Source organism: Oncorhynchus masou, chromosome 15, assembly GCF_036934945.1.
Source record: "Oncorhynchus masou masou isolate Uvic2021 chromosome 15, UVic_Omas_1.1, whole genome shotgun sequence".
Taxonomy (NCBI): domain Eukaryota; kingdom Metazoa; phylum Chordata; class Actinopteri; order Salmoniformes; family Salmonidae; genus Oncorhynchus; species Oncorhynchus masou.
This window is the reverse complement of record NC_088226.1, coordinates 26588016-26613795: the sequence shown is the minus strand read 5'-3', so window position 1 is coordinate 26613795 and position 25780 is coordinate 26588016. Positions and strand designations below refer to the sequence as shown.

The 25780-nt window shown below is 43.0% G+C and overlaps 1 protein-coding gene across 1 annotated transcript in view; it reads left to right on the top strand.

Annotated features, from left to right (window-relative positions):
• The first annotated feature begins 408 nt into the window (after positions 1 to 408).
• LOC135556829 (BEN domain-containing protein 4-like) overlaps positions 409 to 25780 on the top strand; it is a 50267-nt gene continuing 24895 nt past the window's right edge. The window contains exons 1-3 of the mRNA XM_064990272.1: positions 409 to 901; positions 19482 to 19895; positions 20261 to 20352. Coding sequence (XP_064846344.1) covers positions 409 to 901; positions 19482 to 19895; positions 20261 to 20352 — 999 coding nt within the window. The remainder of the gene's footprint in view (positions 902 to 19481; positions 19896 to 20260; positions 20353 to 25780) is intronic.

Sequence of the window (25780 nt, the reverse complement as noted above, 5' to 3'; positions counted from 1 at the left end):
CAATCCCCAGACAGGGGCGATGCGTAAAAAAAGTGATTGTGCCAAGAGGGGAAAACTGAGCCAGACAACGAGACAGTGAGGAAGAATAACCAGTCACTAGACTGTCACACAAGGACGCGCCAGGATCTGATCGAGGCAAACAGCGCCCCTGTGTCTAAGTATCTGGAGCCCATGTATCTGATGCAGTCTGCCCAAAAATAATATGACGTCATACTCTTTTTTTACTGACAACCCATAGCGCCAATCCCCAGACAGGGGCGGGGCGTAAATAAAAGTGATTGTGCCGAGAAGTGAAAACTGAGCCAGACAACGAGACAGTGATGATGAAAAAGATAACCAATCACCAGACTGTCACACAAGACCGCGCCAGGAGCGAGCACGTGTCACTGCGTGTTGAAACTTGCAGTGATGGAGGGTGAAACGCAACCTGCCGACGAGGGTCTCTGCGCCCCAAATATGTGCGGTCAGCAGCGGGGTCCAGACAGCAACCTCAAAACCTTCCCTAACAGGCGGTTGGCGGGGAAGAGGCGGTTCCACAGACCCACAATGGTCGATATCCCGCTGCTGGGAGACGGAGGCGGACAGAACTACACTCATTTCAGTCACCATCATCCGCTTCAGCAGCAGCATCAGCAGCTCCACCAAACCACCCACACAATCAGCAGCAGCAGCCAGCGTAACCCGACATCCCAGCTGCAGCATAACTTCCCATGCGGTAACAGGCCCAGCAGCAGAGTCGCGACATCTACCTCGACAACGGTGGGGAGTGTGGTCCCAGCATCACTTTGCCTTCAGCAGACGGTCAGCGGTGGCACCATGGTGCACCGGGACCCCACCTATATGCCAGGAGGAGCGGCGCTCAAACATGAACCACCTGATTGCGTTGACAGGATAAGCTCAGGTAAGTTTTAAAACTGGTCACATCTCCATTAATCTCTCCCATTTCTCCATCATTTGCTGTGATTGATATTATGCATTGCTGAGAATGAGCAGTCATGATTGATTATGCCTACTATATGCATGTGTGCACAAATTAGTGGTAGAGTTGTGCAGTTGTTGAAGTGTGTTTGTTTCAGAGTTCGTGTTTTATGCTTTGTGTATTTTTTTTCCTTCAGAAACGCCACTGCTTTTGAGCATTATGAACCTTAATCGATGCAAGGGGGACTTTAATAATATATATAATTATGACGGTTCAACACATTAAATGCTTCAGCTTAGGTTTGGTACATTCCCCTGTTCAAATAAATCATACATCAATTCCAAAAATCTCCCTGTAGTGTTTGCATTCAACGAGCATACAGCAATAAATGAACTCTAAAGTTCCATCTCGAGTGCGAATTATACCGTGACATTCGGGGGGCTCTGTTTTTTTTCCACAAGACCTATTCACGTGCACATTTTTTTTTAATCGGCTTTATAGTGAAGACATGTCATTTAACTGTAAAAATGGATTACCTTTTAATGTGCCGTGAACACAACCAATCATTATGTTTTCATCTGATTGTCAAACAAATCACTTCAAAAAGGGTTCGTCTACTCCAAAATAAGCATTTGAACAGTGCACTGTGCACCCACCATTTGAATGGAAAGGGACATATTACAAACACCAATAAGAGTCATGAAATTCAGCCTACAAAGTGGAGTGTGTTCATAGCTGCCAAGGGAAGCTACGCTTCCCCAAAATGTTAGCGATAAGAAAAGAAACAAAAGTATAAACAGCGCCCCTGTGTCTAAGTATCTGTAGCCCATGTATCTGATGCTGTCTGCCCAGAAATAATATGACATGACATGACTTGCTCTGGTGAGGTTGATTAGTCTTGCTATCAGTGGGTGTCTTTGTCAAACTTATCAATATATCCCGAGACGACCTATCAGACTTTAAGGAGGGGGGGGGGGGGGCGTGGCCACCTTCTGGACATTTGTATGTTACTCTTTCTTGGGTCCAGCAAAATTAAGGCAGTTATAAATGTATTGTAATGTTTTTAAAATTGTGTATCAGATTAATTGTGTGCCCTCAGGCCACTACTCCACTACCACATATCTAATCAAATCTGATTCTACTTGCATCAGTTACTTGACGTGGAATGGAGTTCCATGTAGTCATGTCTCTATGTACTACTGTACTCCTCCCATAGTCTGTTCTGGACTTTGGGAATGTGAAGTGACCTCTGGTGCCATTTCTTGTGGGATATGCATGGGTGTACGAGCTGTGTGCCAGTAGTTTAGACAGAGAGCTCGGTGCATTCAACATGTCAATACCACTCATAAATACAAGTAGTGATGAAGTCAATCACTCCTCCGCTTTGAGCCAGGAGAGATTGACATGCAATGTTAGAGCTCTGTGTACATCCAAGGGCCAGCCGGGCTGGCCCTGTTCTGAGCCAATTGCATGTCCCGTTTTGTGGCACCTGACCATACGACTTAACAGTAGTCAAGGTGCTACAAAACTAGGCCTTGTAGGACCTACCTTGTTGATAGTGATGTAAAGGCAGAGCTGCACTTTATTATGGACAGACTTCTCCCCATCTTAGCTACTGTTGTGTCTAGTGATGCACCGATATGATATTTTGGGCCGATAGCGATATTTTCCTTGCAAAAAAAAAGCGATACCGAAAACCGAAATTTAAGATTTAAGTTGCCTATTTAACTTTCAAATACAATTAAATAGAGGTCAAGGCACTGAATTTCAGTGCAAAAGGCGTCACTACAGTCCCTGGATCAAATCCCATAGGGTGGCACACAATTGGCCCAGTCTGGTCCGGGTTTGGCCAGGATAGGCCTTCATTGTAAATAAGAATTTGTTCTTTTAACTGACTATATAAAACTGACTTATATAAAGGTTAAACACACACACACACACACACACACACCAAAAAGTTTACGTATTAGAGGTCAACCGATTATGATTTTTAAACGCCCATACCGATTATTGGAGGATCAAAAAAAGCCGATACCGATTAATCAACCATTTTTTTAAATGTGTTTTGTAATAATGACAATTACAACAATACTGAATGAACACTTATTTTAAGTTAATATAATACATCGATAAAATCAATTTAGCCTCAAATAAATAATGAAACATGTTCAATTTGGTTTAAATAATGCAAAAACAAAGTGTTGGAGAAGAAAGTAAAAGTGCAATATGTGCCATGTAAGAAAGCTAACGTTTATGTTCCTTGCTCAGACCTTGGACTATTGGATGTTCTTATAGGCACTTTAGTATTTCCAGTGTAACAGTATAGCTTCCACCCCTCTCCTCGCTCCTCCATAGGCTCGAACCAGGAACACAATGACAACAGCCACCCTCAAAGCAGCTTTACCCATGCAGCACAAGGGAAACAACCACTCCAAGTCTCAGAGCGAGTGACGTTTGAAACGCTATTAGCGCGCACCCCGCTAACTAGCTAGACATTTCACATCGGTTACACCAGCCTCATCTCGGGAGTTGATAGGCTTGAAGTCATAAACAGCGCAATGCTTGACGCACAACGAAGAGCTGCTGGCAAAACGCACGAAAGGGCTGTTTGAATGAATGCTTTCGAGCCTGCTGCTGCCTACCACTGCTCAGTCAGATGCTTGTATGCTTGTACGCTCAGTCAGATTATATGCAACGCAGGACACGCTAGATAAACTAGTAATATCATCAACCATGTGTAGTTAACTAGTGATTATGATTGATTGATTGTTTTTTATAAGTTTAAATGCTAGCTAGCAACTTAGCTTGTCTTACTGCATTCGCGTAACAGTCAGTCTCCTTGTGGAGTGCAACGAGAGGCAGGTGGTTATAGCGTTGGACTAGTTAACTGTAAGGTTGCAAGATTGGATCCCCCGAGCTGACAAGGTGAAAACTTGTCGTTCTGCCCCTGAATGATGCAGTTAACCCACCGGTCCTAGGCCGTCATTGAAAATAAGAATGTGTTAACTGACTTGCCTAGTTAAATAAGGATTAAATAACAGTGTACATTTTTTTTATCGGCCAAATCTGTGTCCAAAAATACCGATTTCCGATTGTTATGAAAACTTGAAATCGGCCCTAATTAATCGTCAATTCCGATTAATCGGTCGACCTCTATTACTTATGTCCCCATTACCAGTAAAACATAATCAAAACCTATTTCTTTCTCTTACAGTTGAAGTCTGAAATTTACATACACCTTAGCCAAATACATTAAAACACAGTTTTTAAAAATTCCTAACATTTAAAAGTAAAAATTCCCTGTCTTAGGTTTGTTATGATCACCACTTTATTTTAAGAATGTGAAACGTCAGAATAATGGTAGAGAGAATGATTTATTTCAGCTTTTATTTCTTTCATCACATTCCCAGTGGGTCAGAAATTTACATACACTCAATTAGTATTTGGTAGCATTGCCTTAAAATTCTTGGGTCAAACGTTTCAGGTAGCCTTCCACAAGCTTCCCACAATTAGTTGGGTGAATTTTGTCCCATTCCTCCTTACAAAGCTGGTGTAACTGAGTCAGGTTTGTAGGCCTCCTTGCTCGCACACGCTTTTTCAGTTTTGCCCACACATTTTCAATAGGATTGAGGTCAGGGCTGGACTGGACTTTGTTGTCCTTAAGTTGTCCTTAAACCATTTTGCCACAACTTTGGAAGTATGCTTGGGGTCATTGTCCATTTGGTAGACCCATTTGCGACCAAGCTTAAACTTCCTAACTGATGTCTTAAGATGTTGCTTCAATATATCCACATAATTGTCCTATCTCATGATGCCATCTATTTTGTGAAGTGCACCAGTCCCTCCTGCAGCAAAGCACCCCCACAACATGATGCTGCCACCACCGTGCTTCACGGTTGGGATGGTGTTCTTCGGCTGGCAAGCCTCCCCCTTTTTTCCTCCAAACACAACAATGGTCATTATGGCCAAACAGTTCTATTTTTGTTTCATCAGACCAGAGGACATTTCTTCAGAAAGTGCGATCTTTGAACCCATGTGCAGTTGCAAACTGTAGTCTTGCTTTTTTATGGCGGTTTTGGAGCAGTGGCTTCTTCCTTGCTGAGTGGCCTTTCAGGTTATGTCGATATAGGACTCATTTTGCTTTGGATATCGATACTTTTGTACCTGTTTCCTCCAGCATCTTCACAAGGTCCTTTGCTGTTGTTCTGGAATTGATTTGCACTTTTCACACAAAAGTACATTCATCTCTAGGAGACAGAACGCGTCTCCTTCCTGAGTGGCATGATGGCTGCATGGTCCCATGGTGTTTATACTTGCGTACTATTGTTTGTACAGATGGACGTGGTACCTTCAGGCGTTTGGAAATTGCTCCCAAGGATGAACTAGGCTTGTGGAGGTCTACAATTCTTTTTCTGAGGTCTTGGCTGATTTCTTTTGATTTTCCCATGATGTCAAGCAAAGATGCACTGAGTTTGAAGGTATTCCTTGAAATACATCCACAGGTACACCTTCGAATTTACCCAAATTGTGTAAATTAGCCTACCAGAAGCTACTAAAGCCTTGACAGAATTTTCTGGAATTTTCCAAGCTATTTAAATGCACAGTCAACTTAGTGTATGTAAACTTCTGACCCACTGGAATTGTGATACAGTGAAATAATCTGTCTGTAACAATTGTTGGAAAAATTACTTGTTTCATGCACAAAGTAGATGTCTTAACCAACTTGCCAAATCTATAGTTTGTTAACAAGAAATTGGTGGAGTAGTTGAAAATGAGTTTTAATGACTCCAACCTCAGTGTATGTAAACTTCCGACTTCAACTGTACTTGCTGTGCTGTTTCCTTGTTCATTTGTTCAGTCGTTTCATTCTCAATCTGGACTTCTATAGAACATTTGAGTCTTTGCTATCTAACGGCGTTTGGGTCTTTGCGTGTCGAAAAATACTTAACACTATTTGACGTGTCAAATAACATTATTTAACGTGTCAATTAAGCTTGTTGACCAATTAGGACCTGAATATGACTGCACGTCACATAATAATTTTACGTGGTCATACATTTTTTACGTAGTTATTACACATTGATTACACTATCACTCGTATTTCATATGTCACAATGATTCATCGATATGTATGCTACGATGCTGGTAAAGTTGTCTCACGCACCTACAGTGCTGGTCATTAAAAAAAAGCTAGCTAGCTCATGGATGCAAACAGTGTTCTTCCCCAAAAACATAGCAAAACGACATAATCTGTTTCAGTAGCTATAGTTAGTTAGCTAACTATATAGCTAGGTGTCATCATCTAAAATAACCCTAATTTGTAAGACAGTTCTTATGTTGTTAATGGTGGTCGGACCCATCTATGTGAAGCTAGCCACAATAAGGATTAGCCACAACAGTGAACTTTGCAGTCAGCCTTCAAATGAAAAGTATGGCATAATTCTGCTATTTGTATTCATTTGCCTCACTGTCAATGACATACTTTTATTTTGAAGGCAAACCGCAAATTCCACTATTGTGCCTAATCCTTATTGTGGCTAGCTTCACAACACAGAACCTGGTCCGGTCGAGCCTCATGAGCCAGCTGAAGCTAGCTGGCTGCTTACAACGTTAGCTTTGGGCAACAGGGTTAAGTAGCTTGCTAGTTATTTATTTTCATGAAATGATGTTCAATTTCAATAGGCGAGCAACAAGTGGCAACCCAGCTAATACTTACTCACAAAGATTCCTAAATCATTGCTAAGAATAATGAAAATAACTGCAGTTTCTACTCGTCATTGTTTTCAGGCAGGTTGTATTGGTGCTAGCTAGGTACCAAGCTAAAGCTAGCTACCCAAGAAGTTGTAGTCGAACAAATTATGCTTTATTACCAACGCGGTATTGAAAACACATCGTTCATGGCCGGTGTTTGCAGACTTTTTTGTACAGCTTTGCCAGTGCTACTGTATCTTTTTAGACACGCAAAGACTCAAACGGCGTTCCATAGTATGAATGTCGTGAAGCTAATAGCAGTGATGCTATTACTGTGTAACTCCGGTAGGGCAACATCTGAAAAATAGCACAGTTGGTAGTGTGTACCAGTGCTCGACCAGTCGGCGACAGCCAACATCACCCACGACAGAGAACGGTTGATTGTCAAGGGCAATGAATTCCATTATCTTGGCTTTAATGGATTTCGCTTTTGAGTTGTCTCGCTGAAATTCTTACTGTTTCAAATGACTGCTCCACTTGTTGACTGCTCGATCCACACAGCAAACATTGTGGCTAAGTTAGGAATGCTGTGTGGAAGTGTAGCGCCAAATTTTATGTGGCGTCATTACATCATATACCTAATAGGTATGCACTTCAGCTTTGACATTGGTTTTGCAAATTGGCCTATACCGATGTTGACATTTTTAGCTAATATCGTCCAATTCCGATATGTTCACCAATATATCGTGCATCCCTAGTTGAATCAATATGTTTTGACCATGACAGTTTACAATCCAGGGTTACTCCAAGCAGTTTAGTCACCTTAACTTGCTCAATTTCTGCATTATTCATTACAAGATTTAGTTGAGGTTTAGGGTTCAGTGAATGATTTGTCCCAAATACAATGCTTTTATTTTTTAGAAATATTTAGGACTAACTTATTCCTTGCCACCCATTCTGAAAATCACTGCAGCTTATTGTTAAGTTTTGCAGTGATTTCAGTCACTGTGGAGGTTGACATGTATAGTGTTGAGTCATCCGCATACATAGACACTCTGGCTTTACTCAAGGCCATTGGCATGTCATAAGTAAAGATTTTGAGCAAAAGCAGACAAACGGGTTTCTCAAATAAAGAGTAGGCATAGAAATACAAATTATATATTTCTATAGGAACCAGGGTAAGGGTAATTTCCATTCCTGTCGATTCAGAAAGTAAACATAATTCCAAAACAGTGAATTTCAGTGTACTTCCTGAACTGAATGCAATTAAAATGGAATTGACCCCAACCTGATAGAAACCTTGATCTACGTCCCAAATGGCACCAAATCCCCTATATTTAATTTTTATTTGACCTTTATTTAACCAGGTAGGCCAGTTGAGAACAAGTTCTCATTTACAACTGCAACCTGGCCAAGATAAAGCAAAGCAGTGCGACAAATACAACACAGAGTTACACATAAACAAATGTACAGTCAATAACACAATAGAAAAATGTACAGTGTGTGCAAATGTAGAATAGTAGGGAGGTATAAGACAATATATAGGCCATAGAGGCGAAATAATTACAATTTAGCATTAACACTGGAGTGATAGATGTGCAAATGATGATGTGCAAGTAGAGATACTGGGGTACAAAAGAGAAAGAGGATAAGTAACAATATGGGGATGAGGTAGTCGGGGTAGTCTGTTCTATTTACAGATTGGCTGTGTACATGTACAGTGATTGGTAAGCTGCTCTGACAGCTGATGCTTAAATTTGGAGAGGGAGATGTAAGACTCCAGCTTCAGAAATTTCTGCAATTCAATCCAGTCATTGGCAGCAGAGAACTGGAAGGAAAGGTGGACAAAGGAAGTGTTGGCTTTGGGGTTGACCAGTGAAATATACCTTCTGGAGCGCGTGCTACTGGTGGGTGTTGCTATGGTGACCAGTGAGCTGAGATGAGGCAGGGCTTTACCTAGCATAGACTTATAAATGACCTGGAGCCAGTGGGTTTGGCGACAAATATCTAGTGAAGGCCAGCCAATGAGAACATAGGTGGGTAGTATATGGGGATTTGGTGACAAAACGGATGGCACTGTGATAGACTACATCCAGTTTGCTGAGTAGAGTGTTCGAGGCTATTTTGGAAATGACATCGCCGAAGTCAAGGATATGTTGGATAGTCAGTTTTACGAGGATATGTTTAGCAGCATGAGTGAAGGAGGCTTCGTTGCAAAATAGGAAGCCGATTCTAGATTTAATTTTGGATTGGAGATGCTTAATGTGAGTCTGGAAGGAGTGTTTACAGTCTAACCAGACACTTAGGTATTTGTAGTTGTCCACATATTCTAAGTCAGAACCGTCCAGAGTAGTGATTCTAGTCGGGCGGAAGGGTGCGGGCAGCAATCGGTTGAAGAGCATGCAGTTTTTTTTACTTGCATTTCAAAGCAGTTGGAGGCCACGGAAGGAGTGTTGAATGGCATTGAATCTCGTTTGGAGGTTTGTTAGCACAGTGTCCAAAGAAGGCCCAGAATGGTGTCGTCTGAATGCAGTGATTGACAGAGTCGAAAGACTTGGCAAGGTCGATGAAGACGACAGCACAGTACTGTCTTTTATCGATGGCGGTTATGTTATCGTTTAGGACCTTGAGCGTGGCTGAGGTGCACCCATGACCAGCTCGGAAACCAGATGGCATAGTGGAGAAGGTATGGTGAGATTCGAAATGGATTTGAAGTGATCTGTTTGTTAACTTGGCTATCGAAGATTTTAGAAAGGCAGGGCAGGATGGATGTAGGTCTATAACAGTTTGGGTCTAGAGTGTCTCCCCCTTTGAAGAGGGGGATGACGTGGCAGCTTTCCAATCTTTGGGGATCTCAGACGATATGAAAGAGAGGTTGAATAGGCTAGTAATAGGGTTTCAACAATTTCGGCAGATAATTTTAGAAAGAGAGGGTCCAGATTGTCAAGCCTGGCTGATTTGTAGGGGTCCAGATTGCAGCTCTTTCAGAACATCCGCTGTCTAGATTTGGGTGTAGTAGAAGCGGGTGGGGGTGGGATGGGGGGGGGGGGGGTGGCTTGGGCAAGTTGCTGTGGGGGTGCATGGAAAGCATGGCCAGCCATAGAAAAATGCTTATTGAAATGATTGATTATCTTAGATATATCGGTGGTGGCATTGTTTCCTATCCTCAGTGCAGTAGGCAGCTGGGAGGAGGTGCTCTTATTCTCCATGGACTTTACAGTGTCCCAAAGCTTTTTGGAATTAGTGCTACAGGATGCAAATTTTTGTTTGAAAAAGCTAGCCTTAGCTTTCCTTACTGACTGAGTATATTGGTTCGTGACATCCCTGAAAAGTTGCATATCACAATGGCTATTCATTGCTAATTTATTTAGGCAAGTCAGTTAAGAAAAATTCTTATTTTCAATGACAACCTAGGAACAGTGGGATAACTGCCTTGTTCAGGGACAGAACGACAGATTTTTACCTTGTCAGCTCGGGGATTCAATCTTGCAAACTTTCGGTTACAAATCCAACTCTCTAACCACTAGGCTACCTGCCGCTCTAATGCAGAACGCCACAGGATGTTTTTGTGCTGGTCAAGGGCAGTCATGTCTGGGGTGAACCAAGGGCTATATCTGTTCTTAGTTCTACATTTTTTGAATGGGGCATGCTTATTTAAGATGGTGAGGAAATCACTTTTAAAGAACAACCAGGCATCCTCTACTGACGGGATGAGGTCAATATCCTTCCAGGGTACCCGGGCAGGTCGAATAGAAAGGCCTGCTTGCTGAAGTGTTTTAGGGAGCGTTTGACCGCGGACCCTTTATGCACGCAGACAATGAGGCAATGATCACTGAGATCCTGGTTGAAGACAACAGAGGTGTATTTAGAGAGCAAGTTGGTCAGGATGATATCTAAGAGCGTGTCCATGGTTACTGATTTAGGGTTGTACCTTGTAGTTTCCTTGATAATATGTGTGAGATTGAGGGCATCTAGCTTAGATTGTAGGATGGCCGGGGTGTTAAGCATGTCCCAGTTTAGGTCACCTAACAATACGAATTCTGAAGATTGATGGGGGGCAATCAATTCACATATGGTGTCCAGGGCACAGCTGGGGTTCTATAACAAGCGGCAACGGTGAGAGACTTGTTTCTGGTAAGGTGGATATTTAAAAGTAGAAGCTCGAATTGTTTGGGCACAGATCTGAATAGTATGACAGAACTCAGAACTCAGGCTAACTCCAGCCCCTTTGGCAGTTCTATCTTGTTGAATAATGTTATAGTTAGGGATGGAAATGTCAGGAGTTTTGGTGGCCTTCCTAAGCCACGATTCAGACACGGCCAGGACATCCGCGTTGGCGGAGTGTGTTAAAGCAGTGAATAAAACAAACCTAGGGAGGAGGCTTCTAATGTTAACATGCATGAAACCAAGGCTTTTACGGTTACAGAAGTCAACAAATGAGAGCGCCTGGTGAAAGGGAGTGGAGCTAGGGGCTGCAGGGCCTGGGTTAACCTCTACATCACCAGAGGAACAGAGGAGGAGTGGGATAAGGGTACGGCTAAAGGCTATAAGAACTGGTCGTCTAGTGCTTTCGGAACAGAGCGTTAAAGGATCAGATTTCTGGGCGTGGAAGAATAGATTCCAGGCATAATGTACAGACCAAGGTATGGTCGGATGTGAATGCAGTGGCGGTAAGCCTAGGCATTGAGTGACGATGAGAGAGATTTTGTCTCTAAAGGCACCATTTAAGCCAGGTGAGGTCACCGCATGTGTGGGGGTGGAACAAAAGGGCATATTGAGCACAGTGAAATAAGACAATAATCACTAACCAAAACAGCAAAAGACAAGGCATATTGACATTAGGGAGAGGCATTTGTAGCCGAGTGATCATAGGGTCCAATGATTAGCTATGTGAGCCGGGGCTAGCAAATGGGCCTCCGGGGGACATCACAATGGAAGAGCATGTTGAAACCCCCTCGGACGGTTACGTTGGCAGACCAATCGGGATGGATCGGCGGGGCTCCGTTGTCGGCAGTAAAAGTGTCTATGACAATTGGCAAAATAGGTATTGTAGCCCAAGAATTGGCTGATGTACCTCTTCGGTAAGCCGGGAGATGGGCCTAGCTCGAGGCTAGCTCCAGGCTAACTGGTGCTTGCTTCGGGACAGAGACGTTAGCCAGGAGTAGCCACTCGGAAAGCAGCTAGCCTGCTGTGGTGTTCCTGTGTAAAGGTTCAGAGCTTGCGGTAGGAATCCAGGAGATGTGGTACAGAAAAAGCAGTACGATATGCTCTGGGTTGATATCGCGCTGTGCAGACTGGCAGGAATTGATCGGGCTGAGGTTGGCTGATGTCCGAGTTAACGGTGAGTGGCTAACTGACTACTAGCTAGTAGCTAGTTAGATGGCTCCTGATGGGGGTGCCGGCTCTAAAGTGTAAAAAAATAGCAGATCCGTACAACATTGTGTCTTTTCAACTATACCTTTGTCCCATAGATCTTTAATCACAACTTTAGTAGCATCCATAGCTTCCTTGCTAATGGGATATTGTTAAGTGCAAGGTGGGGCAACACCTGTCAAGCACACTGGTTCCATATCCAAAGCTCCACACTAATTTTTCTTCGTAGTCCAAATAGGATGGTTCTGAACCGTAGATCCCTGCAGTTGTCTAATTTGCCACATCACCTTCCATTCAAACATGTTCCAATGTAGAGTCAAGTTGCATAATAACATCAAGGCCTAAAATAGGTTGTTCAACTGAGCCTATCCACACCCCTGTTTCAATCTTCATTGGACCAGTAGAAATTGATAATGGTTTGGTCTGTTTCATATCTGTCTCTCCCCACCCCACTCCTGTTGCTCTCATCTTCTTGCCCGTGTACTGAGGGCATATGTTTTGCATAAGATATGGACAATACAGGGACTTCAGCACCCATATCTACAAAAAAATATACTGCACATTTTTTAACCATCATGTTCACATATATTCCACCTGATTTCATATGTACACCAGCTGAGATGGGACGTAAAGAGGGAATCTGTTAGTTGACCTCCACAGCATCCAGCAAACGCTGCTGCTGAGCCAGAGAGAGCTTCTTAAATTTCTGCGTTGCATTGTGTCGTTGGGGCCGTTGTCTTGATTCCATTTTCCTTTAGATGGACCCTGCTTCTCCTGGCCATTCCTAACACGTTTTCTTTTCCGACATTCTCGTTGCCAGTGACCAGAAATCCCGCAATAATGACGTTCCCCAGGTTTCTCTTCTGCTAAACGAATAATGTTGTTGGTTTCACTCGGAACCTGCACAACTCTGATAACAGCTGGTTTATTATGTTGATGGATGTCCCTGTCCAGTTGTGACAACTTGTAAATTATGTTGTCGTAGTTTTGTCTCTCCCAGTCATTAGTTGTGGAAACAATAGTTTTTTGCAAATCATCATGTAGGGATTGCATAAGCTGATGAGTGATTACACTCAATTCCTCCAAAAATAGGGCATCTTCATCTTCCATGTCAGTTAACCCACTGTGTCTAGAAGAAAAAGAAACACACACCTATTAAGACGAGGTGCTGGCTAGTGGAGTAGAAACTTGAAAATAAAAGAGAGCCGCACACTCTAGGAGCTCAAATGCAAAAATGAAATTGCCAACGTTTCGACAGCCAAGCTGTCTTCCATCAGGGTATAATCACAAACACTGTGGGATGACTCGTTTATATAGTGTCAAAAGACACAGGTGTCTGTAATCATGGCCAAGAGTGGCCTAATATCATTGGTTAATAATCAAATATTAAAATGTCATACAAAGAACAGCATGCAAACAACAAATGGATAGCATACGATCATAGATTAATTTAATTTAATTTAAATTTATACAAACAATTGCAATGGCAAAGTCACAATAATCACAAGAATGGCTTCAGATCAAAGTCTACGTTGAGACCGAAGGGCGCAAGGGTCTTTAAATTAAACATCCAGGCAGCCTCTCATTTTAACAATAAATTATCAAGGTCACCCCCTCTCCTAGGGAGGGTGACATGTTCAATGCCAATGTAACCCACTGTGTCTAACCTCCTCTGTTCTAAACCTTTCTTCAAATTCAACAAACGGTTCTTTCGGTTTTTGGAAACATTTGGTTACCTCTCCCCAATTGGTGGTTGCATTGGTCAAACCCTTATGGAAAACATGTCAAATCAAATCAAATTTTATTTTTTACATACACATGGTTAGTAGATGTTAATGCGAGTGTAGCGAAATGCTTGTGCTTCTAGTTCCGTCAATGGAGTAATAACCAACGAGTAATCTAACCTAACAATTCCACAACTACTACCTTATACACACAAGTGTAATGGGATAAAGAATATGTACATAAAGATATATGAATGACTGATGGTTCAGAACCGCACAGGCAAGATGCAGTAGATGGTATCGAGTACAGTATATACATATGAGATGAGTAATGTAGGGTATGTAAACATAAAAGTGGCATAGTTTAAAGTGGCTAGTGATACATTTTTTACATCAATTTCCATTATTAAAGTGGCTGGAGTTGAGTCAGTATGTTGGCAGCAGCCACTCAAAGTTAGTGATGGCTGTTTAACAGTCTGATGGCCTTGAGATAGAAGCTGTTTTTCAGTCTCTCGGTCCTTGCTTTGATGCACCTGTACCGACTTCACCTTCTGGATGATAGCGTTGTGAACAGGCAGTAGCTCGGGTGGTTGTTGTCCTTGATGATCTTTATGGCCTTCCTGTGACATTGGGTGGTGTAGGTGTCCTGGAGGGCAGGTAGTTTGCCTCCGGTGATGCGTTGTGCAGACCTCGCTACCCTCTGGATAGCCTTACGGTTGTGGACGGAGCAGTTGCCGTACCAGATTGTGCATCTGTAGAAGTTTGTGAGTGCTTTTGGTGACAAGCTGAATTTCTTCAGCCTCCTGAGGTTGAAGAGGTGCTGCTGTGCCTTCTTCACAACGCTGTCTGTGTGGGTGGACCAATTCAGTTTGTCCTTGATGTGTAACCCGGGGAACTTAAAACTTTCTGCCCACTCCACTACTGTCCCGTTGATGTGGATCGGGGGCTGCTCCCTCTGCTGTTTCCTGAAGTCCACAATCATCTCCTTTGTTTTGTTGACGTTGAGTGTGAGGTTATTTTCCAGACACCACACTCGGAACCTGCACATCCATTGGCCACATCTTGCTCTTCACCACCCACAGCTCTTTAAACCTTTTATTCATGTACACCATGTTCACGGTTGTTCGAAACAAAGGCTAATAACTGTAACCCATCATAAGGATGTAGATTGCAGAGTTTCTTATAATGCTTCAAATGGTCCCACGTTTTCATACCCACTTCTCGTGGATGTTTCAAGGTTTTTGACCATTCAACTGTTTTGGAGATGCGTATTTATGTGTAATTACTGTCACTGAAGGTTTGTCTTTACTACCTTTTACAGCCTGTGTTCTGGTTGGCCTAAGACATCGTTCGTCACTGCTGTCAGTATCTGTTGACTCAAAGCCAGGCAATGCTGACCAGATGCTTGAAACCTGACCATCCTTGCGCAACTCAGCCTGAGGGTAGATTGTGGGAACAAATGGTCCACAGATGGGGGTAAAGTCTGTTTTTACGACCCTTGTCTGTAATTGTTGAATTTCTTCTGTTCACCAAGAGCCCTTAAACTTTATTTATCTCTCTTAAATGTCCTGTCATGATTCTCTAGAAATAATTTCTCATCCCATTTTCTTACTTCGGCTAAAACAGTTAAAGACCATCATGTCTTTGTCAAGGAATTAGACATTCTCTGTATTTTCCCCCAAGCTTTTTGTATGCCAGACAGATTCCATATTCCATCTTTGTCAACAATGACAATATTTCTTTATTATCTCTTGCCTATACTTTGAAATTGTTTTTCATATCACGAGACAGTAAATTTAAAATATCTTTCATGCTCACAACCGGAGGAGCTGTTCCACCCTTTTCCAGAGTGGTTTTCCCACTTAACAATGGCATTATATTAACTAAAAAGTTGTATATTATATATCTCTATGTTTATATATTTATTTAACCCCAAAATATATCCTTTTTGAGGACTTAAACCTCTTCTAGAACACATTGTTAATGTAGAGCCTGGCTACCAATAAAAATGTATGTTCACTTCAAAAAGCTTGTTGAAAGGCATACATTAACCACACGTGTAAAGATTGCTACTCAATTAGAAACTCCCTTCTATCCAACAAGAAGGTTTCACAAAAAGAAAGGACTCTAACCTTTTAATAGAGGACTTAAATCCCTATAATAGAGAACAATGGATTTGAACCTTATACATCACAGATACATATCACTCATTGCATGCACAAATTTTACCCTGATTTGGTTCTTTTAAAATGATATTGGTCTACACTCACCCAGCACTTCAGCCGTCAATTAGGAGATTAAGAGTTGACTCCCAAAGTGGATTGCGCTCAGCCTTCTCTCTTTCTTCTGGATCAACAGATTTGATTTGTTTTTTCTTGTTGTTGTTCAGACCAATTCATCCGGGTCACGGCACCAAATGTTAGCAGTTGATGTTATTCTTCAATAACACAGACCCCAAAGCAAATCAGGGGGAGGAAAATAGGTAAATTCAAAGATAACACATCATGCGGTGAGGTAGATGTTCATGCTCCCCTGTCCTCAGTGATTCTCTCCACAGAACAAAGGGACAGGATGTAGTTTAAATAACCCAGCCCTAGCCTGTGGTTGACCAATTAGAATTCCTTGCAATAAAACTGGACCAATAGCCAAATAACAAGTATCCTATTTCAGATTCAATGTATAAACAATTTGGTCCATTGAGCCATGTAGCTATGAGTCCCGGACTGAAATTCCTCCCATGTCTCTGACCCATTGATATTACAGAAAAAACTCTATTTCCATTGATTGTTTATTCTAGTCCTTTCGTCCTCTGCGTTGTGTATTATCTTTAAAATATTATTACAAACCTCAGGAGGAGGAGGGGGAGGACATCAGCTTACATAAAATCAAATGCATTTGTCAAAAGTTCAGCAACCCAACCCTAAAATTGTCCAATGCAGCCGTTTTTATCTCAATATCAAATCATTGCTGCGTAACAATTAAGTAATTGCTTTCAATTAAAATGGTCAACAAGGAACAAAAATAGCTTCTTAGCAAGAGCAATTTCTCTAGCAATAATTTTGCTAGGACGGTCTGGGAGTGGGGAGGGGAAAATTGACAACTAGCTGTTATTGGCAGAGAGGTTTGGAACGCTCTTTCTTATTGGTCTATTAAATGCCCAATGTAAATGTCCGTTTTATCTCTGTCAAATCACGTCTGGGTAACAAATATACCTTACAGTGACTGGGGGTCATACTTACAAACATAAGCATGTATTAAAAAGTGAAATGGGTTCTCACGCACAAAATGCGTATCAGCCAATGGAAAGCGTTGATTTACTTGCATGTGACCGAACGCTAAATAGTAGCTCGTCCCATGGGATAACATGGCACAAGTTAGCCCTATTCTAACTTCAACAGTAAGCACTGATTATATCCTGGCACAAGTGCATCAGCCATTTAAAGTTGTTGAGGTAGTTGAGAGTGTTCCAAAACTTGTTCATCAAGGGAAGTATCCTTAACATATAGAAGTCCAACAGCCTGTTCTGATGATCATTTGACTGACTGGGCAAAATGTTCTCTGTTTAAAGTGATTAGTACATGTAATGGTCACATATTGTGGAAGGGTTTGAATCTCACATTAGTCACCCCCCCCTTTGAAATGTTGATTTACAGTTGAAGTCGGAAGTTTACATACACCTTAGCCAAATACATTTTAACTCAGTTTTTCACAATTCCTGACATTTAATCCTCGTAAAAATGTGGGCTAATTGAGTCGGGCAAATTGAGGTAGTATGTACATGTAGGTATGGTTAAAGCGACTATGCATATATGATAAACAGAGAGTAGCAGCAGTGTAGAAGAGGGGTTGGGGGGGGGCAATGCAAATAGTCCAGGTAGCCAGGTAGACTTGAACCCACGTCTTATTTATTTTTTATTTTTCACCTTTATTTAACCTGGTAGGCAAGTTGAGAACAAGTTCTCATTTACAATTGCGACCTGGCCAAGATAAAGCAAAGCAGTTCGACACATACAACGACACAGAGTTACACATGGAGTAAAACAAAGATACAGTCAATAGTACAGTAGAAAAATAAGTCTATATACAATGAGAGCAAATGAGGTGAGATAAGGGAGGTAAAGGCAACAAAAAAAAGAAGAAAAAAAGTTTGTGTTAAAAGGTTAAAGTGCAGTATCAGCTGTGAGTCATCTGCTTTAGCAGTGTGTGCCACTGAGAAGCAAAGTTGACAATGATAGCCTACATGACTGCAATTTGCCAAATCTATAAGGTCCTCCTTTTCTTTTCTTTTCTTTTTTTTTACAATATACAATAAACTTATTTTCCTCATAAAAGCACATGGATTTGTGTGAAACTAATCAACACAAAACGTGGGATTGACCTATTTTAAGAAATGCCATTGGTTGGCAGATATAAAGTCGAAGATCTTTTATAGGCTGATGAAGAAGTTGTGCCTGGATATAATCAGTACCATCTGTTGAGGTTAGCATAGGGCTAACGTGTGCCATGTTATCTGATGAGACCAGCTACAATTTAGCGTTCTCTCACATTAATTTTAATCTACGCTTTTCATTGGCATTTTGTGCATGAGAACCCATTGGACTTTCAATGCTTGCTTATGTTCTCAAGTATGGCCCCAGTATTTTCAAATAAAAAAGAAATATCTTCTTAGTAAGACCAATTTTGTCAAGCAAAAATTTCTCTATGACTGTCAGGCAGTGGTCTGAGGGGAGAGGAGAAAATTTGGCATAGAGGTTTGGAACTTTCTTATTGGTCTATCAACTAATTCCAACCGCATAGTGTGGAAATACATATAAAATACAGAAAAAAATATATGTTTTTGACTGTACTAGGCCTTTAAGCCGCAAATAGGAACCAGAGGCAGCAATGGCAAGAAATAGACAAGTACAGGCCTAGACATTGAGGTCTGACTCATCTTCCTTTACAAGAGTGCAATTGAATAGAGGGACCCTGTACTATTGTAAAAGATGGTAGAACATTTGAAAGAGGAAAAGCCAGATAGAGAGTGTGAGAACGTGGGTGATGAGGAAGCCAGAGCAGCGATGCAGAAACCTGTGTAGCACAGCTCAAATGGTTGACAGAACCATTTAGTAACGATGCCCCCCACGGCCGGAAACAGACAGGCTTCAACAGGATGTTGCACTGTGACACCTTTATACAGAATCTGAGAGTCAAGTAGGGGTGCCTGAGAAAGGGATAAAACTCAAGCAATCCTACAGTATTATGACGAACAACCGATCTAGTCGATGCTGATCTTAGTTTTTTGATCCATCAATTCAATGCCAAGTAAATCAGGACAAGTAATTCAGGACAAGTAAATCAGGACAAGTAATTCAGGACAGCGGAAATGTAGAAATGTGCTCAAAAAGTTGATGCCAAAATATACTGATTGACTTGAATGTCATATTGAATGCCTTGGCTATCATTGTGTCTTGACTCCTCTGCTTCTAGAAAACCGTCTCATCTTGGATGCTTTCGCACAGGAGTGTAGCCGTGTACTCACTCCTCAACGGTGGCCGGTTCGTGGAGCCCCAAGATCCTCTGCCCTCCTCCGTTACCTCCCACATCAAGCAGGAGGAAAGCTGCCTCTCTGGGCCTGGGGGGGAGTCAAAGCCAGACGCGGGTCAAGTGATGACTTAGATGCACTATTGTAAAGTGGCTGTTCCACTGGATGTCAGAAGGTGAATTCACCAATTTGTAAGTCGCTCTGGATAAGAGCGTCTGCTAAATGACTTAAATGTAAATGTAAATGTAAGTGGGTCACTGCCCCAACCTGGGCAAGCCACAGCCCAGGGAGAGCTCCACCGTTGATCCTGATGATGAAGCCCAGCACAGTCACTGGAGCCAAAAACAAACATACGCATTCCTGCACATCTTCACAAAGTCCCTCCAGAGCTACCTGTTCACCGGGCCCCAGCAGCCCCACCCGGACCTGGGCCTCGAGGGAGAGCGAGTCCAATCGGCCGAGTTTAGGGTGTCACCCAGCAATAACCTTAGGGGCTGGAGCTCCCCAGCCCCTTCGGAGTCCTATGGCCACCGCTCGTCCACCCTGCAGGAGGAGGAAGAGGAGCGCTGCTGCCCTCGCTGTGTGGAGCTGGAAGCAGGAGATGCTGTGTCTGCAGAAGGAGAACGAAGAGCTGCGCAACAAGCTGGACAACATACCAGGTACAGTACAGGGCTTTCGGGATAATAGAGCACAGTAATGGCAATTTCTACAGTTTATGCAGATTCATGTGAGATGATGACTTGGTATGTGGATATGAAATAATCACCACGTCAGTCTTAACTTAAGTGAGACAATGTGCTCAATTTGCTGCCCAAGACAAAACACTCAATGGATTTGGGCTTTTACTCTGTGACTCAGCATAAGAATTGCACAATAATGACACAGCACCAACACAATGTGGTGTCATACATTACTTTTCATGTCAAGATTAAGTAAATCACATTGTTGCTGTGACTTTTGTCAGATGCACAATTTACAATGAAATGTTTTTGATGGGTTTTATAAATGAAGCCCTTGATCTCCTTCCAGCTCCCTGCCAGACTGTGCTGGACTTCTTCAAGACTGTTCTCCAGCACCATAACCAGTTTATACAGCCCATGTCACAGGAGCAACAAACCGAGGTAAGCAAGCAGTTTGTCAGAAAACACACATGTTTTTATAAAAATACATACTCTTGGTCTGTTCCAGTTCTGTCAGATACTGTACTCTACTGTTTGATACTGTATGTTTCAGTGGTCATAATGTGTATATTATAGATGTTACATAACAAATGCAAAATAAGACACCAGGGTGAACTTCTATATCTAAATAGCGCTCTCTCTCTCTCTCTCTACAGGAAGAAGAACAGACAACATATGAGGTTTGTGTCACACCCTGACCATAGTTTGCCTTGTATGTTTCTATGTTTTGTTTGGTCAGGGTGTGATATGAGTGGGCATTCTATGTCACATGTCTAGTTTGTCTAGTTCTATGTTTGGCCTGATATGGTTCTCAATCAGAGGCAGGTGTTAGTCATTGTCTCTGATTGGGAACCATATTTAGGTAGCCTGTTTGGTGTTGGGTTTTGTGGGTGATTGTCCTTGTTCCTGTCTCTGTGTTACTTTGCACCAGTATAGGCTGTTTCGGTTTTCGCGTTACATTTGTTGTTTTTGTATTGATTTGTGTTTCCTTTGTTTCATTAAAACATGAATCTCAATAGCCACGCCGCATTTTGGTCCGACTCTCCTGCACATAAAGAAAGCCGTTACAGTTTGTGTTTTCATGATGTTTTATGTAACTTAATGACCCCTATTTATTTACTGTTCTGCGCTATAGTTTGAATCAGAGTTCAGTTATTTGTGACATTGTATTTTTGTCATTTGGGCGAGTTGGTTTCACATTGCCAAATGTCAAACTAACTAAAATGCCTGAACAAAACCACGTGTCCTTTGTTTATTGGAGAAAAATTCTCACATTAAATCTATGATTCTCAAGAAGCATATCGTGTCCCAAACTTCGTATTATTTTTTTGGGTCTTCCAACATGCGTGAGGAAACAGAGGAATAGCCACTCAGAGACATGAATAGTCAGTAGCCTGTATCCCCAGTATAGCTCCCTAATCTGCATCATATGCACTGCTACTCAATGTTTCAGAGAAAGTTATGGTACTGCGTGCATTTTATAAAATGCTGGCAGTCAAACCAGCAATACTGCCCATCTCTGATTATTTTCTTGTGTTTGGTCCAGACTGCATTCACACCTGCAGCAAACCGCACCATGGTCTGAATGGAATCAGACCAAACCCCCCCCTTTTTTTTTAGCAAACCACGGTTCATTGTTTAGTGTGCTCCCAGGTGCCGATAGTGTTCACACCAGTCCAAACTAAGGGGGAGTTCAGAAAATCAGCACAAAACCACTTTGGTGTGAAATCCCCTTAGTTATTGTCTTTAAGGAATTGGCCTTAATCAAATATCACCTAAACACCTGTGTTGCTTTCTCAGCATGAGAATTATGAGAAAAAAAAATGTTTTATGGAGTTGATAGTTTTGCTTCTCATTGTAAACGTAAGAGTACATTAATTAATAATTCACATTTATGCAACAGAAGAATGTTGTTTTTGACATTCCAGAAACCCGGTGACTGGTTTGATTGGACTGCTCCCATACTGCCACAGGCTTTAGGGTTAGGGAGAAACAAAACCCTGCAGAGGAAAATGACTAGGACAGAGTAATCTACGTTCAGGACTGTTGTTGCCACCATGGAGCATCAGTCAGAATGAAAATGAGGAGATTGCACAGGAATCCAGGTTTAGGAGTAACACACACACAGTGGGGAGGGTTTGGAATGGTGATTTTGTAGGGCTAGTAAGGCCGGTGGCAAGGTTACCAAGGATGTCTTAGGAGTTGTGGCTTGTAAGGCCTTCAAGATAGGATGTGGATAACAAGGCTGTGGTAGTCTGGTAGGGAGATACAAAAAAGGACACATTAGGAACATAACATTTAAATGTACAGACATTACAAAGTAGTGCCAGGTGACTACAGGGAATAGGCTTAACATACAGTGGTTGCTCCACTAAAAGTTTTGCAATTATGCTGTGCGACTTTGAGGTAATTTGTGGTTTATTACGGTACCCTGCGTCACCACTTCATTGCTCCAGACCAGCGCAAGGGGGGAGTTAGAGCACTGATTTTGCTTTTGGGTCCTACTGTGTCTCTAACTAACAATGAATGGGCGACATAAACCTAAATAGGAACTGATAATTGTACACGACTTCAGTATTAATTACTAAAACTGTTGTTACACTAAGATTTTTATTATTTTATTTTGTTAGGATTATTTTTCTCTTACTGTAGTACTGTAGCCCACTCCCAACCAGTGCCTGAGTGGCGCAATGGTTTAAGACACTGCATAGCAGTAAAAGCTGTGTTGTTACAGATGCTGGTTCAATACCTGTGCTGGCCTCAACTGGGAGACCCATGAGATGACTATAGGTTTTTGGTTTCTCTCCCTCTAAAAACAAAAAGAAATTATTCTAAATAGCAAACTGGCTTTATTTACAAATTAGTAACAATGTCTCACCCTGAAGTTTCTAAAACTGTTTGAATCATGTCTGTGAGTATAACAGAACTTATGTAGCAGGCGAAACCCTGAGGAAAAACCATTCAGATTATTTTTTTGAGGTCACTCTCTTTTCAATGAGTTTTCATTGGGAATCCAGATTTCTAAGGGACCTTGTTGCAGTTTCTACCGCTTCCAGTGGATGTCAGCAGTCTTTAGAAATTGGTTGAGGTTTTTCCTTTTTGTAATGAAGAAGTAGCCCTGTTCAAAACGAGGGTCACTTCAAGTGTACTGTTTGTTAGAAGCGCATGACCAGAAAGGTAGCGTCAGTTTGTTTTCTTCCTGTATTGAACACAAATCATCCCGTCTTCAATTTGATCAATTATTTACTTTATTTATTATTTATTTTGTAGTGACGTTGCGCAAGTTGGAACCGGTGTTTTTCTGGATCAAACGCGCCAAATAAATGGACATTTTGTATATATATCGACAGAATTAATCGAACAAAAGGACCATTTGTGATGTTTATGGGACATATTGGAGTGCCAACAGAAGAAGCTCATCAAAGGTAAGGCATGATTTATATTTTTATTTCTGCGTTTTGTGTCGCACCTGCAGGGTTGAAATATGTTTTCTCTCTTTGTTTACGGATGTGCTACTCTCAGATAAGTTTTCGCTGAAAAGCTTTTTTGAAATCTGACATGTTGTAACGGCGTTCTTCGTTTGTCGAAAGAGAGTCGGACCGAAATGCAGCGTGTTGGTTACTCATGTTTTTAATAGAACAAATGACGATACATGAAATAACAAAAACAACAAACGGAACGTGAAAAACCTATACAGCCTGTCTGGGGAACACTAACACAGAGACAGGAACAATCACCCACGAAATACAAAGTGAAACCCAGTCTACCTAAATACGGTTCCCAATCAGAGACAACGAGAATCACCTGACTCTGATTGAGAACCGCCTCAGGCAGCCAAACCTAAACAACACCCCTACTCAGCCGCAATCCCAAATACTACAAACCCCAATACGAAAATACAATATATAAACCCATGTCACACCCTGGCCTGACCAAATATATAACGAAAACACAAAATACAATGACCAAGGCGTGACAGAACCCCCCCCCCTAAGGTGCGGACTCCCGGACGCACCTCAAAACCATAGGGCGGGTCCGGGTGGGCGTCTGTCCATGGTGGCGGTTCCGGCTCGGGACGTGGACCCCACTCCATAAATGTCATAGTTCCTCCCCTTCGCGTCCTAGGATGATCCACCCTCGCCGCCGACCATGGCCGAATAGTCCTCACCCAGAACCCCACTGGACTGAGGAGCAGATCGGGACTGAAGGACAGCTCGGGACTGAGGCAGATCGGGACTGAGAGAAAGCTCGGGAGTGAGAGAATGCTCGGGAGTGAGAGAAAGCTCGGGAGTGAGAGGAAGCTCGGGAGTGAGAGGAAGCTCGGGAGTGAGAGGAAGCTCGGGAGTGAGAGGAAGCTCAGGAGTGAGAGGAAGCTCAGGAGTGAGAGGAAGCTCAGGCAGGTTGATGGATCTACCAGATCCTGGCTTGCTGGTGGTTCCGGCAGATCCTGGCTGACTGGCGGATCCTGGCTGACTATCAGATCTGGCAGATCCTGGCTGACTGGCGGATCCTGGCTGACTGGCGGATCCTTGCTGACTGGCGGATCTGGAAGAGTCTGGTTGACTAGCAGATCTGGAAGAGTCTGGCTGACTGGCAGATCTGGAAGAGTCTGGCTGAATAGCAGATCTGGAAGAGTCTGGCTGACTGGCAGATCTGGAAGAGTCTGGCTGACTGGCAAATCTGGAAGAGTCTGGCTGACTGGCAGATCTGGAAGGGTCTGGCTGACTGGCAGATCTGGAAGAGTCTGGCTGACTGGCAGATCTGGAAGAGTCTGGCTGAATAGCAGATCTGGAAGAGTCTGGCTGACTGGCGGATCTGGAAGAGTCTGGCTGACTGGCAGATCTGGAAGTCTGGCTGACTGGCAGATCTGGAAGAGTCTGGCTGACTGGCAGATCTGGAAGAGTCTGGCTGACTGGCAGATCTGGAAGAGTCTGGCTGACTGGCAGATCTGGAAGAGTCTGGCTGACTGGCAGATCTGGAAGAGTCTGGCTGAATGGCAGATCTGGAAGAGTCTGGCTGACTGGCAGATCTGGAAGAATCTGGCTGACTGGCGGATCTGGAAGAATCTGGCTGACTGGCGGATCTGGAAGAGTCTGGCTGACTGGCGGATCTGGAAGAGTCTGGCTGACTGGCGGATCTGGAAGAGTCTGGCTGACTGGCGGATCTGGAAGAGTCTGGCTGACTGGCGGATCTGGAAGAGTCTGGCTGACTGGCGGATCTGGAAGAGTCTGGCTGACTGGCGGATCTGGAAGAGTCTGGCTGACTGGCAGATCTGGAAGAATCTGGCTGACTGGCAGATCTGGAAGAATCTGGCTGACTGGCAGATCTGGAAGAGTCTGGCTGACTGGCAGATCTGGAAGAGTCTGGCTGACTGGCAGATCTGGAAGAGTCTGGCTGACTGGCAGATCTGGAAGCGTCTGGCTGACTGGCAGATCTGGAAGAGTCTGGCTGTCTGGCAGATCTTGAAGTGTCTGGCTGACTGGCAGATCTGGAAGAGTCTGGCTGACTGGCAGATCTGGAAGAGTCTGGCTGTCTGGCAGATCTGGAAGAGTCTGGCTGACTGGCAACTCCATGCAGACTGGCAACTCCATGCAGACTGGCAACTCCATGCAGACTGGCAACTCCATGCAGACTGGCAACTCTGGCTGCTCCAAGCAGACTGACAGCTCTGGCTGCCCCATGCAGACTGGCAGCTCTAGCTGCTCCATGCAGACTGGCAACTCTGGCTGCTCCATGCAGACTGACAGCTCTGGCTGCTCCATGCAGACTGGCAGCTCTAGCTGCTCCATGCAAACTGGCAGCTCTAGCTGCTCCATGCAGACTGGCAGCTCTAACTGCTCCATGCAGACTGGCAGCTCTAGCTGCTCCA